Source organism: Procambarus clarkii, chromosome 62, assembly GCF_040958095.1.
Source record: "Procambarus clarkii isolate CNS0578487 chromosome 62, FALCON_Pclarkii_2.0, whole genome shotgun sequence".
In the NCBI taxonomy this organism is placed as follows: Eukaryota; Metazoa; Arthropoda; class Malacostraca; order Decapoda; family Cambaridae; genus Procambarus; species Procambarus clarkii.
In genome coordinates, this window is record NC_091211.1 from 22,115,555 (window position 1) to 22,142,252 (window position 26,698).

The following is a 26,698-nucleotide window of genomic DNA, read 5'->3' on the forward strand; positions in this document are numbered from 1 at the left end:
GGGCTAAAAAGTAGCAAAAGTAGCCCAATTTTGGGCTAAAAAGTAGCGAAAGTAGCCCAATTTTGGGCCAAAAAGTAGCGAAAGTAGCCCAATTTTGGGTTAAAAAGTAGCGAAATTTTGGCCAAAAAGTAGCAAAAGTAGCCCAATTTTGGGCTAAAAAGTAGCGAAAGTAGCCCAATTTTGGCCAAAAAGTAGCGAAAGTAGCCCAATTTTGGGCCAAAAAGTAGCGAAAGTAGCCCAATTTTGGCCTAAAAAGTAGCGAAATTTTGGCCAAAAAGTAGCGAAAGTAGCCCAATTTTGGGCCAAAAAGTAGCGAAAGTAGCCCAATTTTGGGCTAAAAAGTAGCGAAATTTTGGCCAAAAAGTAGCGAAATTTTGGGCTAAAAAGTAGCGAAATTTTGGCCAAAAAGTAGCGAAAGTAGCCCAATTTTGGGCAAAAAGTTGCGAAATTTTGGCCAAAAAGTAGCAAAATTTGGGGCAAAAAGTAGCCCAATATTGGGCTAAAAAGTAGCGAAAGTAGTCCAATTTTGGCCAAAAAAGTAGCGAAAGTAGCGAAATTTTGGCCAAAAAGTAGCCCAATTTTGGCCTAAAAAGTAGCGAAAATAGCACAATTTTGGCCTAAATAATAGCGAAATTTTGGGCTAAAAAGTAGCAAAAATAGCGAAATTTTGGCCAAAAAGTAGCGAAATTTTGGACTAAAAAGTAGCAAAAGTAGCCCAATTTTGGCCTAAAAAGTAGCCCAATTTTGGGCAAAAAGTAGCGAAAGTAGCCCAATTTTGGCCTAAAAAGTAGCCCAATTTTGGCCAAAAAGTAGCGAAATTTTGGGCTAAAAAGTAGCCTAATTTTGGGCAAAAAGTAGCCCAATTTTGGGCTAAAAAGTAGCGAAAGTAGTCCAATTTTGGCCAAAAAGTAGCGAAAGTAGCCCAATTTTGGCCAAAAAGTAGCGAAATTTTGGGCCAAAAAGTAGCAAAAGTAGCCCAATTTTGGCCAAAAAGTAGCGAAAGTAGCCCAATTTTGGGCAAAAAGTAGCGAAAGTAGCCCAATTTTGGGCAAAAAGTAGCGAAATTTGGGCCAAAAAGTAGCGAAAGTAGCCCAATTTGTGGCGAAATTTTGGGCTAAAAAGTAGCGAAATTTGGGGCAAAAAGTAGCCCAATTTTGGGCTAAAAAGTAGCGAAAGTAGTCCAATTTTGGCCAAAAAGTAGCAAAAGTAGTCCAATTTTGGCCAAAAAGTAGCGAAATTTTGGGCTAAAAAGTAGCCTAATTTTGGGCAAAAAGTAGCCCAATTTTGGCCTAAAAAGTAGCGAAATTTTGGGCCAAAAAGTAGCAAAAGTAGCCCAATTTTGGGCAAAAAGTAGCAAAAGTAGATAAATTTTGGGCTAAAAATTAGCGAAATTTTGGGCTAAAAAGTAGCGAAATTTTGGTCAAAAAGTAGCAAAATTTGGGGCAAAAAGTAGCGAAAGTAGTCCAATTTTGGCCTAAAAAGTAGCGAAATTTTGGGCCAAAAAGTAGCAAAAGTAGCCCAATTTTGGGCAAAAAGTAGCAAAAGTAGCCCAATTTTGGGCAAAAAGTAGCAAAAGTAGCCCAATTTTGGGCTAAAAAGTAGCGAAATTTTGGCCAAAAAGTAGCGAAATTTTGGGCTAAAAAGTAGATAAATTTTGGGCTAAAAAGTAGCGAAATTTTGGGCTAAAAAGTAGCGAAATTTTGGGCTAAAAAGTAGCGAAATTTTGGCCAAAAAGTAGCGAAAGTAGCCCAATTTTGGGCTAAAAAGTAGCAAAAGTAGCCCAATTTTGGGCTAAAAAGTAGCTAAAGTAGCCCAATTTTGGGCCAAAAAGTAGCGAAAGTAGCCCAATTTTGGGCTAAAAAGTAGCGAAATTTTGGCCAAAAAGTAGCAAAAGTAGCCCAATTTTGGGCTAAAAAGTAGCGAAAGTAGTCCAATTTTGGCCAAAAAGTAGCGAAAGTAGCGAAATTTTGGGCTAAAAAGTAGCGAAAATAGCCCAATTTTGGCCTAAAAAGTAGCGAAATTTTGGCCAAAAAGTAGCAAAAGTAGCCCAATTTTGGGCTAAAAAGTAGCGAAATTTTGGCCTAAAAAGTAGCAAAAGTAGCCCAATTTTGGCCTAAAAAGTAGCAAAAGTAGCCCAATTTTGGGCAAAAAGTAGCGAAAGTAGCCCAATTTTGGCCAAAAAGTAGCGAAATTTTGGGCTAAAAAGTAGCCTAATTTTGGGCAAAAAGTAGCCCAATTTTGGGCTAAAAAGTAGCGAAAGTAGCCCAATTTTGGCCAAAAAGTAGCCCAATTTTGGCCAAAAAGTAGCGAAATTTTGGGCTAAAAAGTAGCAAAAGTAGCCCAATTTTGGGCTAAAAAGTAGCCCAATTTTGGGCAAAAAGTAGCGAAATTTTGGCCAAAAAGTAGCGAAAGTAGCCCAATTTTGGCCAAAAAGTAGCGAAAGTAGCCCAATTTTGGGCAAAAAGTTGCGAAATTTTGGCCAAAAAGTAGCAAAATTTGGGGCAAAAAGTAGCCCAATTTTGGCCTAAAAAGTAGAGAAAATAGCCCAATTTTAACCTAAAAAATAGCGAAATTTTGGGCTAAAAGTAGCGAAATTTTGGGCTAAAAGTAGCGAAATTTTGGGCTAAAAAGTAGCCCAATTTTGGCCTAAAAAGTAGCGAAAATAGCCCAATTTTGGCCTAAAAAGTAGCCCAATTTTGGGCAAAAAGTAGCGAATTTTTGGACTAAAAAGTAGCCCAATTTTGGCCTAAAAAGTAGCCCAATTTTGGGCAAAAAGTAGCGAAAGTAGCCCAATTTTGGCCAAAAAGTAGCGAAATTTTGGGCTAAAAAGTAGCCTAATTTTGGGCAAAAAGTAGCCCAATTTTGGGCTAAAAAGTAGCGAAAGTAGTCCAATTTTGGCCAAAAAGTAGCGAAAGTAGCCCAATTTTGGCCAAAAAGTAGCGAAATTTTGGGCTAAAAGTAGCGACATTTTGGGCTAAAAAGTAGCCCAATTTTGGCCTAAAAAGTAGCGAAAATAGCCCAATTTTGGCCTAAAAAGTAGCGAAATTTTGGGCCAAAAAGTAGCAAAAGTAGCCCAATTTTGGGCAAAAAGTAGCCCAATTTTGGGCAAAAAGTAGCGAAAGTAGCCCAATTTTGGGCAAAAAGTAGCGAAAGTAGCCCAATTTTGGGCAAAAAGTAGCGAAAGTAGCCCAATTTTGGGCAAAAAGTAGCGAAATTTGGGCCAAAAAGTAGCGAAAGTAGCCCAATTTGTGGCGAAATTTTGGGCTAAAAAGTAGCGAAATTTGGGGCAAAAAGTAGCCCAATTTTGGGCTAAAAAGTAGCGAAAGTAGCCCAATTTTGGCCAAAAAGTAGCAAAAGTAGCCCAATTTTGGCCAAAAAGTAGCGAAATTTTGGGCTAAAAAGTAGCGAAATTTTGGGCTAAAAAGTAGCCCAATTTTTGGCTAAAAAGTAGCGAAAGTAACCCAATTTTGGGCTAAAAGTAGCCCAATTTTATCTTACAACAATAAATATTCATGTAAATTTTTTTCAATCATACCATAACCCTTATTACATACAATCAGTACAAAGGCCCATCTAAATTTCGTACCTATAGCCAACTCTTATTTCACTCTCAACGTATTTAGGACGTTAAATACTATATGGTTTTAACTATTCCATTATTTTCACTTCTTTACTTATATTTACATTTCATATTCCCTATCAACCGTATGTATCTATAACTTACCTAAATACAACTTCATTTTACTACACAGTCACATCGGATTTCTTTGCCATATTATAACAACTACAACTTATTAAACAACATTTATTACCTTTTTCATCGTAAACATTTTGCCAAACACGACAGACGAACATTCCCTCAAGTCAACACTTCCATCACCTGATTACGTACAACCATATCTTCGGAATATTGGTTTTCAGGTCGAAATGAAATTACCTATACAATACACGTTTTTTATGTCATACTATTGTCATTGTATCACACATTATACAAGTCATCTCTGATGCGTCGAAAATGGCCCGTGTCCTGCTGCTGCGATCAAAACAATTATTTTTTCTCTACGACATTATTGGGTACACGTCTTGCCTCTTCATCTTCCATAGTCTTGATTCCTCTTCATTTCCTCCACGGTTATTCTTATATCCTCATGACACTCCAAATCTAAAAAATACGTTTTATATCAGTTTGCAATTTACACTACCACTAAGCATGATATAAACTGCCTCTTATGGCCATATAATTTCTACCAGTAACGGCAATTTAGTTACGTCAATCAATTGGACACGAACAAAATATTTATACATTTTCTCTCAACAATTTCCCGTTTTACATTACTCTATTTCAACCTTATGTATGTCTTCATTTGCCCTCCCAATGAACTTTCACTTTTATTGCCAATTTTGTCTATATAATGAAAAAAAATTATTAAAACATTTTACTAAACTTCTTGTTACGCCAATTAACTATGCATTCTTACACATAACCCCGTTCAATATTTCACTGAAACTACTTCAACACTAAACGGATATATTTACTATAGATACCATCACCTATATTCTGCATTTTTACACTACAATCAATTTCAACCCTATTATAAACTAAACTTTTAAGTCTTCATACGTGTCATTGAACACTTACTCAACATAAATTGTCCTACACTACCCACCCACATTTACTCATTGACAATAGGCTCTTAATGCACACACTTTCCAACTGCAAACTACTTATAACACCCCTATCTATGACCATTCCGTGTCGTTACAACTTTTACCATCACCTACCTATTTCTTTTACACTATTTCGATTCTAATACTAGTCTAGGCTACATGCATGTCAATACACTTACTATTGTAACAAACGTCCGCGCCCTATTCAACTAACTACACATTCCACCCCACTATCACAACAAACAATTTCCAACACAACTACACCTCAGTATCGTCTGCCACCACAATAACATTGTTTGCTCAAGCAACTTCACATCTACACCATAATGTCAACCATTCGTCGCAACTATAATGGAACCCTTACATGCCTTCAACATTTATTCTTAAAACACCCCTTGGTTCTGACTAAGCTGTACATTTACTTATTTTTATTATTACAATATTAACCATCCACACTTATATCTACCAAAGTAACATTTCTCAACTTACCTGTACGACCTTAGGTACCAGACGGTTGGTCAAACTGATACAACTCCTATATTCAACAATAACTCATAACCGCCCATATTTTCTACTTTCTATTGTCATTTACAATATCATCAACTATCATTCACCTCAATATTCACTGAGGTCAACTACCAACATTTTCAGTTAATAATCGCGGTACACGCATGTTAATTTAAACATTAGTCTAAATATATTTATGTCTACTATTTCATTAACTTAGTAAACAAAGCCAACACCTACTACTTGTATCAGCACCTCAGTCCGTCACCCTTGCCTTTGGCCTGTCTATACAACTAACCTCCTCAGTTAACTCTAAACTCTCCTTAACCCAAAAACATCTCAAGAATCCTTGACGCGTTTACGCTCATTAAATACTTATGTCAACTATTATTCTTATCCTGACAAAGCAGACCTATTAAATATCAAGCACGTCATCTGACACCAACACTGATAGATGTTTCTGTACCCTACTCATAATTTAAACATGTTCCACTAACCTCTACTAATAGGGGTGGACAGAACATGGCTCGTTAACATAAAAAACAACGTTCTCCATTTCTATTTTACCACGGCTGCATCAACTTTTTATTGCTTCAAGCCTAAGTTTATATACCAATGATTTAAATATGGAACATTAATACAATCCCGTGGGGGTCCTCATGTGGAATGGCTGGGAAGGTGGAGCCCTAACATTCACACCCTTCTACTCATTACAGTGTCGAGGTAATGCGTCCTATCATTACGCCTACCGTCCACATGACATCCCTGCAACTCCATTAACTATGACATGTCGCCGACATTTTACCTCCATCCTCGTGTGACCGCAACTTTAATACACACCAATACGTTCCCTAATGTACACTAATAACGCTAACTACGTTTTCTTAACAGTTTTACCTAAACCTAACATTAAACATGGCAGTAACAGCCTCGCGCCCACTATTACGCCCCTCAATGCTATATAATAAACCGCATCAGTACCCATTCCAGTGATATTCGCAAAGGAACGCTATTACTCCCATTGAAGCCAATTTGACTCCATGCCACTATCAATGATGACGTTTCTACTGAACTTACATCGCCAATATTCTTTCCTAAAACGACTGAACCCCATGCAAATTTTACATATCTTACTACATGCAACCTATTCCATATGTAATTCATGCCTAATTTTTCCTACTTAAATATTACAATCACGGTGCCACAACCTCTAACATTCGTAACTAATTACTGACATCAAGCAAACCTCTATGCCCTGTTTATCAGCCAAACGGTTCACACAACCGATTACGTTCTAACATTTCCATAACACGGGCTTCAATCACTTTGTTCCAAGCACAACGTTCTGTCAGTCCCGTACTAATATTCAGATGCTAAACACCTATCCTATGCACAATATACATTTTATTAAATATTCAATTTTTATTGAAGATCATGTTCAATGTATGAATCAGGGGTACACCGATCGATGAAATAAACTAGTCAAGGACGGCTTGACCTAAACATCTCAACGTCTTAACACTATTACACTACCAAAAACTTTGCCGTAATCCTCCTTTGTAATTTAAACACTACGTTCTAATTTACCTACAAATTTCACCTGACGTTCAACATTTATCACACGCTCACCTTCACTGCCTTGTAAACCACGAAGATAACATGTATTCCAGACTTCGTAAGTAGTACAGGTAACCACTTATAATTCCCAACGCGATGATGTCTCGCGATGGTTGAAGGTCCTCTCACCGACTACGAGCTCAAGAACCACCTTCCGGTATAACCTGCAACAAAAGTTACCGTCACTTCATTACAGTACAAACTCCCTCTAAATTTAATCCCGCAGATACCAATACCTCACACTGACAACCCCCTAAAATTTTTATTACACCAATTTATGATTAATTACATTAACTAAATATAACTTGCACCTCAAGATGAGGCACGGTGTCCTGCCCTAATAAGGGAATATACCGAGTTTGGCACTGGACAGGATAACCTTACTAAAATTTATATCCACACAAGCTGAACTGCACATCATTCTGGTGTTGTGCAGCAACTACGTTATGACGACAATTATGTATATTTGTCGATAGCCGAGGTGCACTAGTTCTTAAACACTAAATCCACTCATCTTTGTTACTATCCTAAAGTATGGACATGAAAACTAAAACACCCCAAAGGTTACTAAATTCATGTGCATTCCATCTCGTGTTGGATTAGTGCTTAACGAGGATGCGGATGACTTGGCCAAACATCCCACAACAAAAATACAAATTTTACTTTTATTTAAAATTGTGAAATCGCATTCTAATATTCGGCCACAGGCAGAAAGTGAAAAGTATAATATGAGGAAACTCAAACCATCCAACACTCACATGTACTCAAAACACCAATTTAATTTATAGTAAAACGAGAAATGATTGTTGTGACTACACATGCGGTAGAAGTCTCACTGGGATTATGAGGTGTTCATAATGACATTACATGATGTGCGCTATGTTAAGGTCTCACACCCTTGCCCATTGTGTGCTCCACTGTCCGTTGATTAATGTATATAGAAACACTGAGATGACTGCTCCTGACCAAATAGCCTGGGTGTCAACAGAAAACCTTATAGTTCGTGCAACATTCTTATCTCCAGAATAAGACGTGCAGATAATTTAACTTTTCAATTTACAGTATACCTAAATCACTGTACGTCTGATACAAAGCCTCCTTTACACTAGTATGGTATGTTTAAACATATTGCCCAACATTGAGATACTTTGTGCTGTATGAACACACTGAACGGCGTAAAAATAGCTTACGCTACGCAAAGGGATGAGGTTCCTGACCTCATTCTTATTATAAGATGAAATTTCAATGACTACCTGAGATTTACAACCCCTGCCTTGCCACCATATTGAACAGAGGGAAAGTGGAGATGGGTAATGTATTAATAAATAATTAATACACACTTTTTAAACGGGGGAAGTACATACTAAAACCACTTTACCTATTTTCCTGAGTACACTACAAATTACCTAACGGGGGGGGGGGGGGGGGGGGGTGTTGGTATGCCTTACCTCACAGCCAGCAACATCTTCCCTATTTAAGACAACAGACAGCACAAATTTAACTATTGAAACAGTCTTACTACATTTACTTGTGCATGCCGATTACCAGCCTCGTCCTATGGTAACTAGCCAAACCGAAATTTAGGTTTACAATAAATAACACCAACAATACATTTACTCACCTGCGCCACCGTAACTTGCCTGCCGCTGCTTCTCGTCAACATGTTGACTGCCAGTACTTTCACAGAAGATTCCAGAGTTCATCATAACGTTCCTGTCATGTCACAGCGAGTGCGCTCACTAATCAACAAACTCACAGCCCCAAATATCCATATCTTAGACCATACGACCTCACGGTGGTTCCAGCAGCCTCACGACACTATAAACAGAAGATTATATTCAGCACATTAAGATATTACAAAATCAACATTTGGGTCCTGATTATTCTTCAGGACTATAAACCTGCGTATATACTCGCAACAACAATTGGGTATTTAGTTTATAAAACTATATTTTGCCCCCATAGATATTCAGGCTTTAACGGTGTATACAATGAGTGCCCTAGGGGTCTGTTGACCCCAGTGACCCACAATTTCCACACCTGGGTGTAGAGTAACACACCACTAAAACAATCATATGTATACGACCGTCTTACCGGACGTCTAGGGGCAAAATACGCTTCACTGCTCCTCCGCCAGCACGTCAACTCAGCAGCCAATCACGTTTCCCATTTTTAATTGACGTCACATTATCCCTACCTGTATTCTGTTCTCATTGGTCGGTTCGCATAGTTCCATACCCTAGTAATTCATATGACAATTACTTCGTATAACTTTGAAATCTATACACACACAGGAATTATATCACGCTTCTCGATATATAAACATTGATTTTACTTTACTCATGGACTATGTTTAGGGACAAAAGTATCCCTGATGCTTGGTAAACTATTGTAGTGATGTTAATAGCCATCGACAGGGTGGTACAATAACCCTAACACCCTTTTGGATTTTCTGACATTTTATTCATTCTATTACGCTCAACGTCCCTATAAATAAATGTTAAATTATCATTAAGCGCTCCGCCAAACCCACATTTTTACAAACATATATTTTACATTCGACTCACAACTGATGACGTTCGAACATCTCTTCTCTGCTTCGCTCACGACCTCTGTTCGAATCGCAATGCTGTAAACCTTTCACCCACGTACTTCAAATACATATTATTGCCAACACAACCTAGACGGCTAACCTAACATACGAATAACTATGCCTTCAACTTTAATATATAATCATATTAATTTATACTAACAACATTAGTCATTTGAATACTCATTACTGTATTATAGATGGGGGGAGGGGGGGGGATTTTTGCGGAATTGCCAATACAACTTGAACACTTATTTTCATCTATTTTAGCCCTTGTTATGCAACAAATATTATTTTAAAATATATGCCTCCCTGGCTTACATCACAATCAACATGATATTAGTCCACAACAGACCAAACTTTTTTATTATTATTATAAAACACATTAAATACATTACAAATTAGACACCAACGCACCACATCCGACCTGATCAGTACAAACACAAAACAACCAAAGTGACACGAAAACAAAGTGGAAAACATATAAGTACATAAACAACCAACACAACATACACCATAGCAACACAACACGAAACATTAAAAACAATATGTACAAAGCAATGAGCACAACAAGTAAAACAACAACCAAAACATACAATCCAAACACCACGGCAACCAAACTAAACAGAACAAACCACAAATAGAAATATTAATTACAAACAATGACCACGATAACCGCTTACAACTCCGCTACATACCACAAAACCCCGAAGCACCACACGACAAACTACACACCTCGGATCATAGTAAATAACAAAGTACAACAATATGTAACCCTACAACCGTGTCAAATGACAAGCACATACAGCATGGCCGTCAACCCTACACAGGCGGGAAAAGTACCAACACACACCATCACAACGAACAAGCACCACACCCGGCGACGAGCCCCTATTCAACATATTTCTCACGAATCTCTCCACAAGAATATTTGTCACAATACACACTCTAAAGCGGCCACTCCGCATCGGAAGCGCCCCCAGCAAGCGTGTGACTGGGTCGATGCATAAATACCGGAACATCCGGAAACGCACAGAGATCAGCAACTTACAGCCCCGCTCCTGTCCCAGCTAACTTCACTACGGGCTCACCATAGCCCGTGCTACTTGCAACTTTTATTCCCAGTAGCTGAATCTTAAACAACAGGCAACACAGACGGATACTGTACACAGGGAAGCACTGCACAAGACTTCATCAGCGCATAACTCCCCTATGGATTCTATTTGTGCACGGGTGCTGGGGTGCTATGGGTGCAGGGGTGCTATGTGTGCAGAGGTCCTATGGATGCAATCGGTGCAGGGATGCTATGGGTGCAGGTGTGCTATAGGTGCAGGCGGATGTATATTATATATATTTTTCATTGTTCGTTTTGACTTTTTAATGTGTAGGGTCTCGCTGATGTCGAGTTTCCTGTTGTTGTATCTGTGGATAATTTCTGTCCTGCTGGTTAAAATTTCTCTGGTGATGGTCGGGTTGTGTGAGGAGATTATATGATCCTTGATGGAGCCCTGTTCCTTGTGCATTGTTGATCGCCTAGAAACAAACGTTCTTTTCTTGCCTATATAGTAACATCTTTGGGGCTGACATCCCCAAAGTGCGCATGTGAAGGCATACACGACGTTGGTTTCTTTCAAGGCATTCTGCTTGGTGTTTGCAGAGTTCTTCATGAGTACGTTGCCCGTTTTTAAGGTTTTATAGTAAATCATCATTTGTATTTTCTGTTTTTTGTCTGTAGGGATAGCGTTCCTATCAACAATATCTTTCAGGACCCTTTCCTCACTTTTATGATACGTCGAAAATAAGTTCCTGTAAAATAGTCTAATAGGGGGTACAAGTGTGGTGTTAATTGACTCTTCAGAGGTTGCAAGGCGTTTTATATTTCTTTTTATGATGTTTTCAACAAAACCATTAGATAACCCGTTGTTGACTAGGACCTGCCTTACCTTACAGAGTTCTTCATCAACTTCCTTCCATCCTCAGCTGTGCCCGAGAACCTGGTCGACATAAGCAGTGACGACACTCCTCTTGTACCTGTCTAGGCAGTCACTAGAGGCACTGAGGCACATTCCTATGTTTATTTCCTTAGTGTAGACTGCAGTGTGGAAGCCACCATTCCTTTCCGCGACTGTTACATCTAGAAAGGCCACCTTCCCATCACTCTGCATCTCGTCAGTGAAACTTAACACCCATTTTTTTTAATATTATTTTCAAATTAAAAGCAATTTGGAAAAGGTGGTTAGTGAAACTTAACAACTCAAAACGTTCCTCCACTTTGCTCCCACAAGATAAACGTGAGGGTTTGTCAAATATTATTTCCTTATTTAATAGTCTATTGATTTGAGACATTTGAAGTCCCAGGTGTCTGGCCACAAGTTTATTTATTTATTTATGTATATACAAGAAGGTAGAATGCGTTTGTGAGGATACTTAGCATGGTGTTAACATGCTTGTAAAGCTACTAGTACGCACAGCGTTTCGGCTAAGTAAAAGAATGAACAATCCACTGGGTTTTCTTCCTGTTTGGGGGTGCTATACATGCTGCTATGTCAGTACATTTACTCAGGACAAGCTAATAAACTATCCCTTCAAGCCACAATTACAGACAAAAAATAACATACACCCCCCCCCCCCCCCAGCTGGATATTGGGTATTATTAAGGCATTACCGTCACACATGACACGCCTCTTACATTCTAATGAAATTTGATCTGTGTTACAAACGTTGTCAGTATGATTTCGATCCAGACTTTTCCCTAAATTGGTTGGTGTAAAATACAGAAGGATGTTTACCATCGTGTAGTTTTTAGTAGTTATCCAACAAATGTTCTTATTGTATGTGTGTCTTGTCAGTATTAGTCTCACTTTTTATGACTACACATGTTTACTCTAGCTACAATTGTAATGACTGATGTCTCAGACACTAAATCTAAATTATACAGTACATAATTATGACGACTTCCTTCAATTATAAATTTACAACCATTTATGAATAATTTCTGATTTTCAACTTTAATTTACAAACATAATAATGGGTTAAAGGAGAAGCCATTGAATATGAAGGACATCAGTAGTCCAACTTAAACAATACTAAGGCCAAAGGAAGCGTCTGTGCCTACCCCAACACACCAAAACTTTGTAAGACACAGATGAGTATATTATATTATTACACGTACCTTGGATTATTTAGTTCCTTTCAAGTAAATAATTATCAAAGAAGGCACCAAGACCAGAAGACTATGTAGCACTTGGTTCATTGGTAATGCACATGTAACGGCCAAGACGTGAATGTAAACAATCAACCACGAAAGTTTCACATGAACGCTTGCTTAACCCTTTACTTCCATTGACTCCCTTCACAATACACAGAACTCTAAGCCACGCTTGTAACTTCGACCCATTACGCTGCTTGTAACTTCGACCCATTAGGCTGCTTGGAACTTCAACCCATTAGGCTGCTTGTAACTTCGACCCATTAGGCTCATTGAATCAATCAAATTTAACAACGAATAAACAATACCCGAACTGAGAGCAAAACAAAAGGACAAGTGTTTTGTTCTAACATTGACAATCAACAATTTAAACTAGCATGTACAAAATTGAAGAAATGTATCAAATTATAAGTACTGCACTGTATTTGTACTTAGTATAGTTACGTCTAAGGCTACAAAATCTAATGAAGATTCTCCTTTTCATAAACTATAATTGCCTATTTTGTCTTTACTCATATATGGCCACCGCTTCAAAGCGGTGGTTTCTGGGGGGACGGGGGGGATGGGGAAAACATATGTGCGCTATATGAATATTGCTAAATATGAATAATGCTTTGAATATGAATAATAAATGTGAATAATATATGTAACTATGAATAATAAATGTAAATATGAATAATAAATGTAAATATGAATAATGCTTCGTGGCGTGCGCCGCGTGCCCACCAGCAGAAGGGGGGGGGGGGGGGTTGGAGGGTACTTAAGCGCGCGCGGCCGAAGCCATGATTCAAGAGGTCACGACCTCTTCGTAGAGTCCAGTCGCACCTCCACACATCACCAGTATCTGCTAATGATACTGGTAATTGCTCCAAAGGGACACCACTTAAGGCTATTCATTCCCGTGCCACCTTTTGGGTGGCTGAGTCTTCATCAATCAGGTCACGACCTCTGTTCAGCTCCAGCCGCCGCCCGCTTCACAAGCCAAACAAACTTACCCGCCTCCCTCGACCTCTGCCACACGTTATTCTGGTTCTGGTCCGCGACAGTCAAGGGGGTGCACCGACAGAACACCAAAGTGATATGCTGACGTAGCGCGGTACCTCGGCTGCTTGATTGTTCAAGAGCAGGCTTAATGGTACTAATCTTAAAACAAAGGTACGAATTGGGAACATATAATTCAAAGTTATCAACGCAGTCATTATTCTTGTAATGCATATTAGTGTCGTTATTCATAGTTGCAGGCTCTATTAATGCAACTGAACAATGCTCTCTTGTCATGAGGGATCCCAATAATCCTGTTAGTCTTCCTCCAAAAAAATCTTTCCTGCCTCTACGCTATATAGACGCAGTCTTGTTGAATCTGCTCTAATATATAATGTACCCAACATGAACTAGTCCTGGCTTTGTTGCTGTGGACTCTTCCCTTTCACAGTATATACCTAAGTGCTCGAATCTTTCTAACAAACGTGACCTAACATAAGCTTACCCTTCCATTTATCTTTTTGTTTTTTTTCCTCTACGTTCCCTTGCTATCTTTCTTATTCCTATTACCATTTCCTTCTCATTCGGTGGTTATAATAAGCTGTCTCGTATGAGCCAATAGGCCCTCTGCAGTTCTTATTCCTACCATAACTCCTCTACTACGCTTTACTCCCCACCTCTCTAGCCTATTTATTGCCTGCATCTACTTCCTGATCACAAAACTTGAATGGTACATGACGTACATACGTCTTCGTCCCTTCACCTTCTAATGTGGTCTGGTCAAATAGTTCATAAATGTACTCGAAAGCTCTTTAAAATTTGGACATTAGACAAATGTAATCTTTAACTATGGACTGCTATATGCTATACTTGCAAATAATTATGTACTTAACTTTACTTGTAATGGCTATACCTGCAGCTATAGCTGTATGTACCTACTTATTCACTTACTATTAATAAATGTAATATTTACTTTATATATTTCATATCCTAAATTATGATTTTTATATAAATCTTGCATAATAAATAAATGGTCCCACACTAGGCAAGTTTTTCTCCCCTAACAGAAAATATAGGCTTATTCAGTCTGGTATTACTGCCAAAAAATAAAACGGAAATCCACTATAGTTAGGCCCTAAGTTATTGGATTTATGAAATATAAATCTTATTTTACCTAGAAAGTAACCCCCACGCTTATTTCAATTTATAAATCAGTATTTAACTTGTATCCCACTTGGCTGTTCAAATCTGACTTGAAATGATCATTCAATTTCAAGTTTTAAACATCTCTAAGTCAACATAACAAACTTGTCTAATCACACATCGACCTCTGCAAAAATCCATGATACATAACAAATGCTTAACTGTGAAAGAGTATTATACCACGAGACAAGCAAGAAAAAAAAAAAAGGGGGCCTTGGAACCCTATTAAGGACAACTTTTATCTTGCAAATATATGTGAAAGACATATGACTAAAACAACAGCAAAGTGCCAAAATAATGCAATCGCTGAAAATTTACATATAAGACGGCAACAACTTAATTACCAGCAGGGACGAGTTTCACAAATGTAACTCGTTATACGATATAGCTTGTGCCGTGACACTTGCACAATCTGGAGGGGAATATGTACATTATATTCCAAAAACCACAGTATGCAGATTAATCACTTACAAAATGCATGCACACTGGTCAGTGCATTAGGGTACAATCAAAACTCTTAACAAATTGCTCAACATTCCAGGCTCGTTATTGAAGAGAATCACCTTGGTCCAGCCATCTCTAGAGAATACCATCCAAGCCTGTTGTCCAATGAAGTTCAGAAGAAGGAAAAACATTGGAGTATGAAACTGCATACAATTGTCTCAGACAAAATTTGTCTTTGAGGTGAGAATAAGTGCTAATAGTCCTGTAAATCAAGCTTATTCACAATTGACACTAGCTCGCCAAAAACCGAATCCCCCATTGTTGATGTTCATTGTTCTATCAGTAATGAATATGCCCATGAGCATACTTCTCAAGGAAGGCAGCAGTCAGATTATAGTTCTTGAAAATGAACTGAGGGGACACCATGTGCACAATAGAGGAACAACTAGTAAAGAATTTCTGGTTTTGTCAAATGCCATAGTAAAAAAAGGGTAGATTGCGGAGGGAGGGGCCGATTTGAGACAATGGGGAAAAGGTTAGTTATTGACGTTGGCAAAGACCCACCAATCCAGGTCAATGTCAGAATCGACATGAAAGATAGTGGGTACCAGAATTAATGAGTTGGCTTGCCAGAATTCAACATAAGACTGAAGATTGGACAAAGGGATTTAAAGGACAGTCGGATGAATTTCCCCAGAGGCCACACTTTTGGTTAAAATCACCTAAATGGAGTAAGGAATCTGGTAAAACACCTAATAGCTTAAAAATCCAAAAAAAGGAAAAACTGATCAAACACAAGAACCATTTATTCCCAAATGAGTACTGTAACAGTGCACTGGATGTTTAAAGTAAAGACAGGACATATCTAAGGATTCAAAAAGAGCAGTGATGCTAGGATAACCATCAAAAGGTACAAGCACACCAATTCCCACAAGAGCCAAACATAGGCTCTGAGAGAATGCACAAAACTTGGATATTAAAACTTCAAAGAAATTCGCATAAAATCTGTGTATATTAAATTGAATAACGGACATGTGGGAAGACCAGAAATAGACAATGACGTGAATTTCCCAAAGTCACAAGATTTAAGTCCTAAAGCATAACAAGCTTAATACTGCATATCAAAGCTGTATTACGTCAAGATAACGACTCGCAACTTACAAAGGGTTCTTGACTTATCAGCAGGAACCATAAGAACTTATTTCACAAACTTTAACCAGGTGTCTGCTGGTGAGTATGTGTTATGTGCAATAATTGTTAATATACTTTAATAAATGATAGTGAGAAAAACATAGTACAGCAACTCCAATGGGCAAAAAGAATGCACCCCTAAACAGAGGGGAGACACCAAACTCTAAGATATAAAATACATATCTTGCCAGTTATTTTTTTTAATTACAATAATCAACTATGCATAATTGTTATTTAAGCTACACTTATGGTATTAAGATGATGATGTACATATTGTTGGCAGTCTTGCCAGTAGAAAAACTTTCGTAACTACCAGTATATATTTTACTGTACTAAGCATTTCATAAGTTACTTTGTAGCCAATGCTAGAAAAAACAAAAACAAAAGTTTCACAACTCTTGCACTTTTTATTCTAGTTACCTTATTTTACCACCAATTAAGGCATACCAATACAGTATATTTATATATGTAATATAAATTTACAGTGGTCATCACAACTTAGTAAAGACCCTTTGCTTTTCAGAAAATAAGACTCGGGACGGCCTTGCGAGACACTCGTATGCACAGGTATAGCATTTTCTCCTACCTTATCCTTTATTACACAACTGTTTACATAAATTGCACAGCAAATTGTCAAATGATGCTATTCTCTTAGGATGCCAGATATGAACCAACAATTCATTCATAATATTCATACATTTGTAAACAAAAGTATGTTACAGTTTAGGCCAAGATTATGCACTGGAACCAGTTAGGTCATTCACCATCCATATCAAGTATTTAAATAAGAAAATGTGGCCATGACATACCTGCCACTTTCCTGGTAGTATTTCTTTCTTGTACAGTATTCCTGTAAGTGCCAGACTCTTGAGTGCATTAAAAGTTGGGGATTTAATACTGAAACTGTACAATGGAATATGTATTTACATTTTATTAGAAGTAGTTACCTTAAAAGTTGAAAACCAAACTTACATATTTCTTGGTGAATATCATGCATGTTGTAAAGTGATATCCCAAGTTATCGATGGGGGGGGAGAACGCTCCATGGCTCCAGAGGTAACTAAGGGGTGAGGTAATGGACTCTTCCGGAATGTGTGCAGTAGACTTGCCATGCAGCGACCTCCCAGTTAGCTCGACAGTCACATTAGTCGCTTAAACTTGAGCTACAAAATCTTTCAAACTTTCAACTAATCATTTCTATTAGGAATCAATCAATTTTCATCTTGGCACAGCTCTGTTTGCACCATTTGTTGAGAATACACAAAACACAAATATAATCACTTGGTTAACTAATGCACATTTGCCCAAATGAACTTAAACAGCATACTTTGAAAAGTCTACTTAATGTAAAAATAAAAAATAAAAAAAATCACCACAAAATAAGTTAAGGAGTGTAACCAAGTTTAGTTCTAATATTGGATACAATAAGAATATTTATAAATTTCTAGCGTTTTCCATTATTATAATTGATAGCTCTCATAGGGGCTTTAAAATTGGCTGCCGCTTGTTGTTGAATCTGATACGCCATAGGGTGGATCTTGAAACCGTATAGCCGTGGTACAAACTGGTTAGCAGGCCTCTTTGGCCTGTACTCTGGATGGACCATAAAAAGCATGTGTGGAAATCCTGTACCAAAGTATGCTCCGTCGATGTGATGATGACGTGAAGATTTTGGAGTGTATACATCACAGCACTTTGGACAATACAGCTTCACCATGGCCTCACCAGGAACATCACTCAATCCAATAGGCAGCATGGGCTAAGCAGAAACTTGTGTTAGTTCAAAAATATACAAACTAAATTAAAGTACAGTACAGGCTATGCTGAAAATAACCTTCATACCAAGTTCAATTTATAAAATTTGCCTATAACATAAAATACTAATAAAAAAAATACACTACTGTAAGAGCTCTCCAGTAGAAACTTGATAATCATGAAGCAGTTACGCAAGCACTTTTACGCCAGATTTACTAAGCAGTTACGCAAGCACTTTCAAACCCGTACATCTTTTCTCATTTCTAAACAAAGCCGCCAAAGATTATTAAACAGTTAATGAGCTCCAAAGCACCAGGAGGATGTTTATAAAAATAACAACAGTTGATTGAAAAGTTTTCAGGCTTCTTAACTTAAATGTAACCAAAGCCATCAAAGATTGAGGAAAGATGTACATGGTCGTAAGTACTTGCATAACTGCTTCGTGAATCTGGCCCCCAGGACCTTTGCACATTCAATAAACATTAGGGTAAAGATTTACTTCACAGACAGGAGTCAGTAACAGTGAAAGGTGAGAATTCAGAATGCCATAGGGAAACAAGTGCTGGGATCCATACTATTTCTCATTTATGTAAATGACCTATCTACAGGAGTGCAGACTTGTATATCAATGTTTGCAGACAATGCAAAGCTAATGACAAGAGTTGCAGCAGACAAGGATTGCAAGATTCTCAACGTTTGAGGAGGCATAGCTTCACTGAAAAAGTATAACACATTTAGGTCTGTTTTGCCACGTTATCATTCATTCTCTTTAATATCTTCATTTTTATTTCGCTTGTTCCAGGGATAGGGTAAACCACTATAGAGGAAGAAATATATAACCAATAACACATTGTATGGCTCATAGCATAAACACACAATACTTCAAGAAATCTAGTTTACAAATGTAGTACTGTAGTCAAAACAACACAATGTAATACTGTTTATCATTTCTAAAAAGACTAAACTGCATCTGTTACCTATTAAAAAGTAATGTTCACAGCACAAGCAATATAATTAAAACCTATTTACCATAACATCTTCAATGAAACTCACCTGATTTTCACAGTAAACTCTTGGGCAATGGCCAAAGTCACCAGCCTGATACTTCTCAATCATTTGTGCAATGCCTCTATTTGTAAGGATATAACGAGCATGGATAAGACCATACAACATCTCTGCTGCTTGCTCTATAAGGTCACTCTGGTGGGGAATCTCTTCCTCTTCATCTAGCCGAGGAAAATTAACAAAGTTAACAATGACAGACATAATAGAACAATAACACTCAAAAGATCAAAAGCCTTCTTACCCCAATATCAACATTTTACAACAAAACATTGTTACGTGTAGTACCATTTTTAGTCTTAGAAGTCTACTCTCCACATTTATTTCTCCATGTTTAACAACTGTACCTGCTATGGATTTTATTATGATATAATTAATATTAACCTTTTAAGTTTTGTGCTTGTATAATGTTCACGTGTATTCAAAGGATTAATAGTACTGTGCTGTATACATTTTGTTTCATCCATTGCACAATATTTTATCCATGGGAATTATGCTAACAGCTTCTATTTATCGTATGTCAGGCTGTGAACAGCTGTTTAACAGCCGGGTTGACCAGACCAACGACCAATTAACCTAGTCAGAGATTGGTCCCATGGGAGCATTGATCCCCAGAACCAACAACAGGTAGTCAATAGGTTGAAACCCCAAAGTTGAACATTTATTATATTCATAAACGTTTCACATGTAAGAACTTCCTAAAATATCAACAGATGCAGTGATGGGTCAAGTCAGTGTCCTATTTAAACAAATCTCTTATGACATGTCTGCATTACCAACTTCAAGTCAATGTAAAGAACAGAGACTCTCAGACTTCAACTATCACAAAATTGACTTAACAGCCCAATAACTTGCAAATATGCTTTTCCACCTCCAGTCAATTATTGAACTTTAACTTTCTTGAGCAGGTAAGTTGGTAGGGCTTTCTTTCAAGGTGGGGTTCAAGCGCCTGTGCATTCTAACACGCTCTTCCTTTATTTCAATTTACATTTGTTCCATTACACGATTTGTCCACCCAGAAAACAAAACCAGCTCAAAATTTTATACATATTATAATTCATGCTATTTCTTGTGTCTTTAAAACTAATGTGGATCACTGTAAAATACAGGTGCTGTACCATATTCAACAATAACTAATACAAAGCTTGATCATCACTTTACCTTCACAGATCATAATCCTTTAAAGTTAGAACTGAAACATGAAATCTTTAATAGTTCATAAACACACACAATAAAGCAATAATACCTGGCTCGAGGTCAAGAATCATATCGAGTGCCTGCCGATAATGAGGCACCTGCTCATTCAGACCGGTTAGGTTAAACTTATCTTGAATGTAGTCCTCATCCACCTAAAATGAAACAAAAACCAATTAAATGCCAATTCTTTATCTTTACAAATTCATATTAGTTAATAAATAACTTGGTATCAATGCATTTCACAATCTAAAGGATTTACAATTATAAACGACAACAGTACCTTTTGTAAGGTACAATCAAATGTATTTTAACAATCTAGGAATGACATCCCCTCTAAATACACAATGTCCCTCCATTGCAAAGTCGCATACTCTCTACATGCTCCACTCTTCATATAAATGCCTGCAGGTGATGCAAATTACATAAAACTTGAAATACATGATAAAAGTTTATCGTTATTTGCACTGAAAAGTGAATGGCAAAATTCAGCATGTCAAAATGAATCACAGACACTGTTGACATCGGATAATATATTGTATACTGTATTATCAGATGCAAACAAAAAGACGATTTTGCACATAAACTATAGCCATTCAATTTTGTTATTAGTGAGGTGTTAATGAACGACAACTTACCTCGCAGAAGAATTCATTGCCTCTCAGGCCACAAAACCAAGCAATCCAAGATACTTCTTCCGAACTGCTCATCTTGCTGCAAGGAAAAATAATTCATCATCACTTACAGTTTTCAACAAATACAGTTTAAGAAAATGCACAATATAATTATTTTATTAAATACAGGTATTATGGTTTACACCATTCACATCAAATGCCTTGCACATATACAGTACTGCACATGACTTAACACACAAGGTTATAATCAACAAAACTACTGTAATAGTGTTGAACACAGTTTAGCGAGACTTCAATAAAACTCATCACGCAAAAATGAAATCTTAGGAAGATTAATGAACTTGCTAAATGACAAACCTTAATGAAAATTATTAAAGGGGTTATATTTTGATTTTAGTATTATTCCCCAGTTTTTATACAAATTATGTGAAGATTATAATACAAATATATAGATGTAATAGTGTTAACCAAGACCAATGAAAAAAGTCTAGTCTTGTAATTGCTTCCTGTGTAATTTGTTATTTATTTATATATACACAAGAATTCTTACATTCTTGTAAAGCCACTAGCACGCATAGCATTTCGGAGAAGTCCTTTATCCCAATTTTCCCTGGAATACAACCTGCCAAATTCTTTAAAAACCAGGTACCCATTCACTGATGGGTGAACAGAGGCACACAGTTAAGGACTGGTGCCTAATCAATCCTCCCAGGCCAGGATATGAACCCAGGCTAAATTTCTCACGAAGCGCCAGGCGAGTGTTTTACCACTGCACCACGGGGACTGCATAATATTGTATACTGTACTGGTCCTGCTATTACTGAAAAATCATCATTTGGCCTGTACTGCCAGTTTGAATCCTTTACTGGACAACATTACCAGACAGAATTGCAGCAAAGAAGTGGATTGCAAGCCACCAAATTTAAGCTGTGCCAGGAACAAGTTTAAATGCAATAAGTTTACATAATACAATGTACACCTATACACACCACTATCACTGTAAATTATGTGTACTCTACACATAATTATTCAACACAAAAACACGTTGCAAAAGTAAGTTGAGCAATGAAAATAATAAGCATTTAAGTTAAACATTTGATTTCTCCCCCTCCCCCACCCCCTTTCACACTACTGTGTTGGTAAGCTATGCGCCTGTTATTGATCGATACACTGACACCATCATCTCAAGATAACCACCACCTGGCGACCACGTATACCTGACAATCACGATATATGCAGTATCAATTTATTCCCCCCTTTTCCTTTGCTATAGCATTAAAATATATGTTTTTGGGTATGCGAGATTACATTTTTTATATCTGTGTTAAGGGTCAAACCATGGAAAGGCAAAAGTATACCAACATTTTCATATTCTTTTCTTCAAAGATTTTACTCTAATTACACCTTATTAGAAAATATTAATTAAATCTTGAATTTGTTATGGCAGTATGACGGCTGAGTGGACAGTGCTCGGGATTCGTAGTCCTAACGCTCTGGGTTTGATCCCAGGTGGAGGCGGAAACAAATGGGCAGTTTCTTTCACCCTGGTGCTCTGTTCACCTAGCAGTAAATAGGTACCTGGGAGATAGACAGCTGCTATGGGCTGCTTCCTGGGGATGTGTAACAAAAAGCAAGCCTAATCAAGGACTGGGCCACAGGGACGCTAAGCCCAACAGCCATCTCAAGATAAGATCAAGATAGTGTTCACGCTGACGTTTCAGTCTCTTCTGGATCACTATCAAGTCATGTGATGATAATGGTCCAAGAAGGACAGACACGTCATTTCTACATTCTTTGATGGGTGGTTTGGCCATCCAACCAAGGACTACGAGGTCTTTTGAGGGGTAGCTGTAGACGTTTAAAGCAAGCATGACAGAGCATGATCACACTTTCCTGCCTCTTGGTTATCTAAGTCAGTGACAAAAATGCCAAGTAAAAATATCAACCTTTCTTATTATCCAAATATGCACATGATGCATTTGTATAATTTGCAGAAAGAAAAAAGATGTTAATAGCCAAAAACTGGTAATTACAGATTTCAGAAAGGCTGATCTCGTGCTAACACAGATTGTACACTAATCCAGTTTTGGAGGAACTACTCTTCTATACAGTATTTCAGATTTTGAATTTGTCTTCCATAACTACACTAGAATTCATGCTTCTTATAATTTTTAGGGTGAGGTTTTGAAATTTTTAATGTATAAATTGTGCACTATCTAAAGTTAGCCATATCAAGGTAGTGTAACTAACCCTATTGTTGCAGCACCTATTTCTGTCCAATACATTTTATATGTCTATATGGGCTTAAAACAAAATTTATGCATTTTTTGTTTTGTTTACATCTGTAGTGGCATCATTCAAGAAAATACTTCACGATAGGAAACCTCAATTTTTTTTTTTAATGTATTTGTGTTTTCCCAATAGAAAAACACAAACCGTAAGTAATGCAAGACAATATCAAGCATAAAATTGATTCATACAACACGCAGTCTTAAAAATTATGTTTTGTACCAAAAATAAATATACAGTATATAAATTCTACAGTATCTTTCTAATGTCAAACATCTATATAACTGAAACATGTTGAATTTATATCGTCACATTTGCCAAAACTCCTTTATGGCAATAACAACTTTTGAGTAAAGGAAGCGTTTCCTCTGATTGAAGTTTCGAGTCTCCTAAAACCAGAGCAAAATATAATTTCACCATAAATACAACATAATATGATAGGATACATGATCATATGTACTATGCAAAGATACTTATAAACATTTCTGCCTTTGCAGGATATATATTTGCACCTTTTTTTTTATTGTTTAACATGATAAAGGTTTAAAAACAAAGAATTTATACTGAACTATTAAGAGAATCTTATACCCATTTGATGACAGTTCTCTCCATATTACGAGAGGACGAGTCGTGACTCCTGTGGCTCGAGTCCGTCACTATACCGCTCGAGTCACGTCACTATACCGCTCGAGCCAGTCACTATACCGCTCGAGCCCATCACTATACCGCTCGAGCCAGTCACTATACCGCTCGAGCCAGTCACTATACCGCTCGAGCCCGTCACTATACCGCTCGAGCCCGTCACTACACCGCTCGAGCCCCTCACTACACCGCTCGAGCCCCTCACTACACCACTCGAGCCCCTCACTACACCACTCGAGCCCCTCACTACACCACTCGAGCCCCTCACTACACCACTCGAGCCCCTCACTACACCACTCGAGCCCCTCACTACACCACTCGAGCCCCTCACTACACCACTCGAGCCCCTCACTACACCACTCGAGCCCCTCACTACACCACTCAAACCCCTCATTATACCACTCCAGCCAGTCACTATACTACTCGAGCAGCCCCTCACCATACCAGTCATTATTCCAACACACCACCAAATTTTCCTCCGAGGTCAACACAGGTCCATCAGGCACCAGAACTACCTCATCCCCTTGTGGGTGTATTTATCCCCCAAAACAACTTATTTCAATAAGAAAACACTACTGGGGCGGCCCTCAGGAGCCAAGGCCGTGAAGCTCACCATCACCACCTGACACAAGCAATATTTAACACCCCGCCGCCATCACCATCAACACCGTATTCTCACGCTTGTAATCCCGCCTCCAGAGCCCCTCACGCCACTCTGTCACCGTTACACATGTCACAGTTACAGTGCCTCGACTCGAGGTGATGAAATGAGGCTGGGAAAGGGAGAAAATACTGACCGCTTCCTGCGAATGTTTGCCACGCTAGAGTCGAGGATGGCAGCCGCCGCGCTACTGCCATCTGTTGGCCGCCGCCGCCACCACACATTGGGCTCTAGGGGGCTCGTCCAGCTATCCTATATATATATATTTGGGGTTTATTTATGTGTATATATATGAGTTTGAGCCACTAGTAGGCTTAACGTTTCGGGCAGGGACTTATTTTTAATTATTTTCACCTCTCCCTCCACGGGAATATGACCCAAGCCTAGCAGGTACTCATTCACTCTTTCACTGGTGGGTGAACAGAGGCTATTGTCAAGGGATTCGCGCCCAGTCAATCCTCCCCGACCTATAATTAAAAATAATACTTCATTTAGGTAAAAGTACATACATTTAAAATTAAGTTACAAGCAGAATGTTGGATTTCTAGACAGAGCTAGTATATATTATGCCTAAAACCACTAATACGCACAGCGTTTCAGGCAAGATGTAAGGAAACAAAAAATATATCTTCACACCGTCCATAATACTCGTATAAAATGACAATCATTTTATCTCTGTTGATAATAATTACAAATGCAATGATTCGTTGTAAATCCGTTATTTTTGGCCAGGTGATGAATTGGTGAGAGCTTCGCTGTTTGGAAATACCACTTATAATTTCATTAAATATTATATTTTCTTCAGGTGCTAGAAGAAAAATGTGGATAGTCTTATTAACAATAGTTAAAGTTGCTTTTGGGAAACGGAGTCAATCCACTATCTTTAAACTACTTAACTTCTACGCAGTTTAGGGTGTATATTGATTAACTATGATTGGGTTTTCGTCTAATTTATTGTGCACCCCATACTCATGTTGAGAGCGGCAGTTTACCGTAGTTCATATACCTGAGGCCTATTGACACTAGTGGCCTCGACGAGGACAGAGCGCCGGCGGTTTGTCAAAGGTCCCCCGCATTTGTCCTGATGATTTTCTCCAGCTAGATTTTTAAAGTTCAGCTGAATTTGGGTATTTACGGCTTCGCCGGGTAGGCGGTTCCATGGGTTTATAACCCTGTGGGTGAAAAAGCATCTGCTGTTTTCAGTCCTGTATTGTGGCTTGTTGACCTTGACATCGTTGCTCCTTGTTAGTGTTACATTTGACCTTTTCAAGAAATTGTCTGGATCAACATCCTACAAATTGTTCAGTATTTTAAGTTTTGAGGAGATCCGTCCCGTCACTTATCCTATGAGCGGTAGTTTACTGGCACCCTATACTCATCCTACGAGAGATAGTTTACTGGCACCTTATACTCATCCTATGAGAGGTAGTTTACTGGCACCTTATACTCATCCTATGAGTGGTAGTTTACTGGCACTCTATACTCATCTTGCGAGAGGTATAGGCATCCAATACTCAACAAAGAATTCTCACGAGGGAGATGAAACACGGAGAACAAGATTTGCGGAAAATACAGACAAACACTTCCTGTGGCATTATACCAAAGAGCTGACAAGAGCAAGAGGCATTAATCTACCAGCTACCCAAGACCTGGTGCTTACCCAAAATGAAGACGATGTAAGACAGCTTAACATCTGAGACACCGCTAAGAGCTAGTGAGCACTCTGTTATGTTTGATTACATTGTAGAACCAAAGGAGAGAATTCAAAATGGGGAAAAAAGCAAGAGAGTATACAGAAGGGTTAGGGATTATTTGCAGGTTCAATGGGAGACTGAAATGGGAAGAAAGTCAACAAATGAAAGGGTGGAACTTATAACACAGACATGCAAACAAGCAAGGGGATAGTTCATACCTCTCAAGAGAGCAGTGCATGAAAGGAGAACGGCAAACCCATGATTCAATGGTGTAAAGAGGAAAAAAAAAAAGAGGACGCAGAGAAGACGTAGGAAAAGTATAAGGGCATGGGTACAGAGGCAAATAGTGAGACATGA

General features: G+C 38.1%; 1 protein-coding gene and 1 long non-coding RNA gene across 8 annotated transcripts; both read right to left on the reverse strand.

The window, feature by feature from the left end:
• Positions 1-3,940: 3,940 nt before the first annotated feature.
• On the reverse strand, positions 3,941-13,701 carry LOC123766642 (uncharacterized). 3 transcript variants are annotated; one of them, XR_011223531.1, is made up of 4 exons: positions 13,586-13,701; positions 8,414-8,610; positions 6,805-6,956; positions 3,941-4,162 (listed from the first exon to the last, which is right to left on the reverse strand). It is a non-coding gene; the product is annotated as an uncharacterized lncRNA (long non-coding RNA). The 3 variants fall into 3 exon arrangements; XR_006773841.2 differs by lacking the exon at positions 13,586-13,701 and adding an exon at positions 8,887-8,925; XR_011223530.1 differs by lacking the exon at positions 13,586-13,701 and having other exon boundaries at positions 8,414-8,902.
• Positions 13,702-16,211: 2,510 nt separating this feature from the next.
• On the reverse strand, positions 16,212-24,913 carry CkIIbeta (casein kinase II subunit beta). Of its 5 annotated transcripts, none has more exons than XM_045755699.2 (5): positions 24,784-24,913; positions 21,059-21,134; positions 20,473-20,575; positions 19,218-19,390; positions 16,212-18,168 (listed from the first exon to the last, which is right to left on the reverse strand). In XM_045755699.2, the coding sequence occupies exons 2-5, from the start codon at positions 21,128-21,130 to the stop codon at positions 17,854-17,856; spliced, it is 663 nt and encodes a 220-aa protein (XP_045611655.1). In that variant the 5' UTR covers positions 21,131-21,134; positions 24,784-24,913; the 3' UTR covers positions 16,212-17,853. The 5 variants fall into 5 exon arrangements, with proteins under 5 accessions (XP_045611655.1, XP_069164425.1, XP_045611658.1 ...); XM_069308324.1 differs by lacking the exon at positions 24,784-24,913 and adding an exon at positions 24,666-24,742; XM_045755702.2 differs by lacking the exon at positions 24,784-24,913 and adding an exon at positions 24,600-24,727.
• Positions 24,914-26,698: the final 1,785 nt, after the last annotated feature.